The sequence below is a fragment of the Quercus suber genome, unplaced genomic scaffold (genome assembly GCF_002906115.3).
Source record: "Quercus suber isolate HL8 unplaced genomic scaffold, Cork oak 2.0 scaffold_291, whole genome shotgun sequence".
Lineage (NCBI taxonomy): Eukaryota > Viridiplantae > Streptophyta > Magnoliopsida > Fagales > Fagaceae > Quercus > Quercus suber.
Window position 1 is genome coordinate 488,234 of NW_027069747.1, and position 4,379 is coordinate 492,612.

General features: G+C 35.0%; 1 protein-coding gene across 1 annotated transcript; it reads right to left on the bottom strand.

Annotated features, from left to right (window-relative positions):
- Positions 1-529: 529 nt before the first annotated feature.
- On the bottom strand, positions 530-2,443 carry LOC112006557 (ATP phosphoribosyltransferase 2, chloroplastic). Its single transcript, XM_065782156.1, has 5 exons — positions 2,323-2,443; positions 2,069-2,179; positions 1,913-1,993; positions 1,463-1,582; positions 530-789 (listed from the first exon to the last, which is right to left on the bottom strand). The coding sequence occupies exons 3-5, from the start codon at positions 1,979-1,981 to the stop codon at positions 694-696; spliced, it is 285 nt and encodes a 94-aa protein (XP_065638228.1). The 5' UTR covers positions 1,982-1,993; positions 2,069-2,179; positions 2,323-2,443; the 3' UTR covers positions 530-693.
- Between the last annotated feature and the right edge of the window lie 1,936 nt (positions 2,444-4,379).

Below are 4,379 nucleotides of genomic sequence, written 5' to 3' on the forward strand. Positions count from 1 at the left end.
TAAATTTAACATTTTAAACATCTGAAATTTGATCAAAATTTAAGTTACCTACTCGTGGTTTGAAATCTCATGATACAAGTATTCTGCTGGATTCTTTTTTAAACCATTCAATCTTGTATTTATATGTTTTTTTTTGTGTGTTTTTAGAGGAGAGAGACATAAAAGTAAAGCAAAATTACATATTTAGCAATGTTTTTAACAAAAGTGAGTTACAAAAATTTAACTGAGGTAACCTCAAGTGGGCAAATTGTTAAATTTCGACTCACATGTAGGTAACTTAAATTTCAGCCAAACCACGTGTGAGTAAGTCGTAATTTGCTCAAAAGAAAAAAGCAAAGTATTCAAAATCAAAGTCTAAGAGCACTAATGATCCGTTTGGATTGAGAGGGAGGGAGGGGAAGTAGAATAGAATAGAATAGAATTAACCCAAAATTAGTCTATTTTCAATTATCTCTACTCAACACCCTTCCACTCTTCCTCAATCCAAACATGCCATAAATTTTTAACTTGGTACAAAGATGATACTTGCAAAATAAATAAATAAATATAGCAAGAGCTCCTATTATTATTAAGAAACATACGCCTATCAGCCACGTTCACACAAATTTGTCCTTGATAAGAGACCTACACCGATCCAACATGTGTGAGTGAGCATAATTACAATGAACTACATAACATATTTACTACAATGGACTAAAGTCCAAGTTTTCTGAGAAGCTCGTGCCATCTTAGAGTCTCTTCATCAAATATGTACGTCGAAGGAGAAACAAGAACTCCACTGCCTCCAACCTGCATCAGCCAATATTCAAAAAATTAGGTTTGCGGGTGGATTTCTGGTCGGGGAATGTGGAACCAGATACAAAAATCCCTAACGAGATGAGAGATGCCAGAAAATAGTGTCCTTGTTTTTTAATATATAGTTCAATACAATAGATGGGCACAAAGATTACTTATGAGTTCAGAATCTATATATTTAGACTCAAAACCCAATAACTGGTGCTACATGAACTGGACAAACCTGCATGTCATACCAGGCCAAGTTGAACCAACCAGTTTAAAAACAAGCTGGTTTCAGTTGCAACGATCAAGACATTTGTTTCATATGAAATACCTAGCTTGTCCATAAATTAAAAGATCTTATCAATCCTAGGGGGGAGAGGTGAAACTTTCAAAAGCTGGTTAATTCTGTAAAATTAGCCATCAGAGAAAGAGCAGATACCTCACAGAGCTAAAACATTTGCTACTCTAGTATCATCTTTTTATCCAAAAGGCTAAACACTAGTCTAATCGGAAAATATCAACACAGAATGACACACAGGCCAAAGCCAAAGAACTAACATTTTCCTCATGACATCGTAAAGAGAGATTGGGGAACCAGCATACATAACATTACAAATAATTAATATTACATATAGATAATAAAATGGACTTATCAAAAAATATATATAATAAAATGGCTCACCGCTCTCAGTTGCTGTACAGACTTGTACAGTGCCTTTTTGGGTACACATATGACTATGGCAAAGTAATCTGAGGCAAACTTCCCATCACGTTTACGAAATACAGGACTTACAGTAGGTCCCTGCACAGATATAATGAATTTAGAAGCGCTCCCGAAATTCAAGAATGGTGATTACAAATCCAAATCAAGATTTATGATTCATTCATCCAAATATGAAAACTAAAAGTGGGAAACCTTGGGGGCTTTACTTCTTACTTTCTTTTGGAAAGTTTAGATCTTAGGTTTTTAATTTTTTATTTGTGTTCTTAGATTTCTTTGTGACTCTCTTTATACTTCCAGTGTACTAGGGCTAGAGCCTTTCCATTTTAAAATTTTTTATTACTTATAAAAAATGATTGTGGGAAACTTAGTTTGGAGAAGAAAAGTGATTGAATTCATTCCAAAGCATACCTGCAGTCCAGATAATGATGGCTGACACAGTATTCTATCAGCCACTTCCTCCGCACTACTTCCCCTCATGTTTGCAGTTACCTGCCAGTGAAGTGTGTAAGCAACATAAAACTAAATTCAAATAAAATGCAGCCCCAGCAGTAGAACATGACGTACTGTGAACCGACCAGCCCACAAATGTGCCTCCAATCTTTCAAGAATCTCATGTGTTATGTCCAATGCACCTTTCCTCTGGATCAATGCTGTCCGGCTTGCAACAAGAACAGCCTGAAGAATGTTGTAAGACAAAATGTGATAAAGACAAAATGCAAATATTAACTGTCACAGAAGCAGGTTGCCTGAAGTCCCTCTTTCAATAGCATTCTAGAAACTACAAAATCTGATGCTTGGCAAGGTCCGAGACAGCTAACCTGGCTTTCCAACACAATTCCGCCTTCAATTTATTTCAAGTTGTTTTCTTTCAGTGTTGTTCCACTACTCACAAGGTCCACAATTGCATCAGCTATGCCCATCTGAATTTACAGTAAAGACAAGTAATCATATAAAATTCATGTGGAGATGGCATGTATTTATTAAGCAGTCAGCTACACTCGATAACACCATTATCCAATACAAAATTTCCATTTTAACTAGTGACATCATTATCCAAACCATGAACATCTTAAACCAAAAGGCAACATATTCCACGGGAAATATTATTCAACAAAATGAATTATTTTATTCATATTTTAATTGCTTTACATGCAGAACTGTCACCCAAGACCCACAACTTTCCTTTAGAAGCCATTGTGTACAGCTCTATGTTATGACAACTTCGACCAATTGGATATTTGAAGTGCTGAATCTTATTACTGCAAAAACTGCAGAAAGAGCTATAACATGACAACAGACTGAACAAAACAAAAATGAACCATATATGATCATCCGTGTCGTTTGTTATCCACAGCTTGTCAAAGCATTCAGGATTCTTAATTTAGGACATATTTATCAACAATTTAGTGAGCATTATGCTCATCACCTAAAAACACCAAAAGGGAGAATGAAGGGTAAACAGGAAAAGGGTCATCGGTTTTTTTGGTAGGTAATAAAAGCTTTATGTAAAAGAGTACTTCGAGTTCATGATAGTAAACAAAATGTACTTGAAGGGTCATCGTTTTTTCTTTCTCTGCGGAGAAGAAGTGGAGAGAATTCAAGTGAAGACAAGTAATGTGTCCAATGAAAATCAATTATTACAAGGTTTCTTACAGTATTTTATTTTATTTTATTATAAAACTAACAGAAGTCAAAGTAGAAAAGTAGCCAAGCTGGGGTGCATTATGGTGGGTATGAAGAGTTACCAGTCAAAAACAAAAAAAAAAGTGGAAAGTAGCATCTAAATTGCACTTTACAACTGTATCCTTTCATATGAATTAAGGTCAGCTATACATTGACTGCACACCCCTCGTAATAAAAAAAAGCCATATTTTACTTTTAAGAAACCTGTGAAGCCAACAATATGGACTCCTCTGTTGGAGACTGCCTTCCCCACTGCATAGCTCACTTAGTTGTGTTTTCAGTGAATGAAATCGGCTATTTCTATTTCAGTTTTGAAACCCATCTTAGCTTCTATTTCTAATTTAGTTGTGCTTCTATCCATTTTTTATTCATTCTCTCAATTTCTTTCTGTGCCTTTTTATGAACTAGACCAACTTCCCCCCACCCACCCACCCCCACCCAAAAAAAAAAACCAGCATGAATTCTAACGCTACTAAATTATAATTTATAGAAGGCAAAACCTGACACATTTTAATGTACAAACCTTTACACACATACAAAAAAGCAACCGAAATAATTATGCATCAGAGATTCAAATATATGTATATGACAAATATGCTACAAGAGAGGATGTATATATCATGTGTATTAGATATCTTTTCCTCCTCCTCAAGGTCTTAGGGAAACGACATTGGGGTCACAAGGACTAGACCTATCCTCCTCCTCAAGGTCTTAGGGAAACGACATTGGGGTCACAAGGACTAGACCTATAGTGGTTAAGTTGGGCCTCTAGGCTCTCATGTAAAGACGAAAGATAAATGAAAAAAGAAAAAAAATGTACGAAAGATTGAGATTTTGACCAAAAGAAAAAAGGAAAGGGACACATCGAGAATGAATCATATTACAAGTCACAGTTTAGGGCTTTATCTAGTCTAATAAAGAGAAAAGAAGATTAGAAATTTGAAGCTTTTATTCTTAACATTAAGTTTAGGGACACAAATTTTCACGACTTCTTTACAGTTTTTGATGTGGCATATTGTGATTGGAGCATAATAAATGTGGCAAAATAATAATGTTGTGAAACAAAAAGTTTTGTCCTTAACAATGCTCTCTTTTTAAAATTTCATAACAGTGAATTTTACAAAATTAGCTCTTCCCAAAGGATTGGATATTATTGAAATGAAGGTCGCTTTTGATTGAAAATGCCAGTTTT

Excerpts from the sequence above, each read along its gene's own strand:
- LOC112006557 (XM_065782156.1), bottom strand. The coding sequence starts at position 1,981 with ATGAGGGGAAGTAGTGCGGAGGAAGTGGCTGATAGAATACTGTGTCAG. Across the intron at positions 1,583-1,912 it reads CATCATTATCTGGACTGCAG|GGACCTACTGTAAGTCCTGT; the intron begins GTATGCTTTGGA and ends ATATCTGTGCAG. Across the intron at positions 790-1,462 it reads CTGTACAGCAACTGAGAGCG|GTTGGAGGCAGTGGAGTTCT; the intron begins GTGAGCCATTTT and ends TGGCTGATGCAG.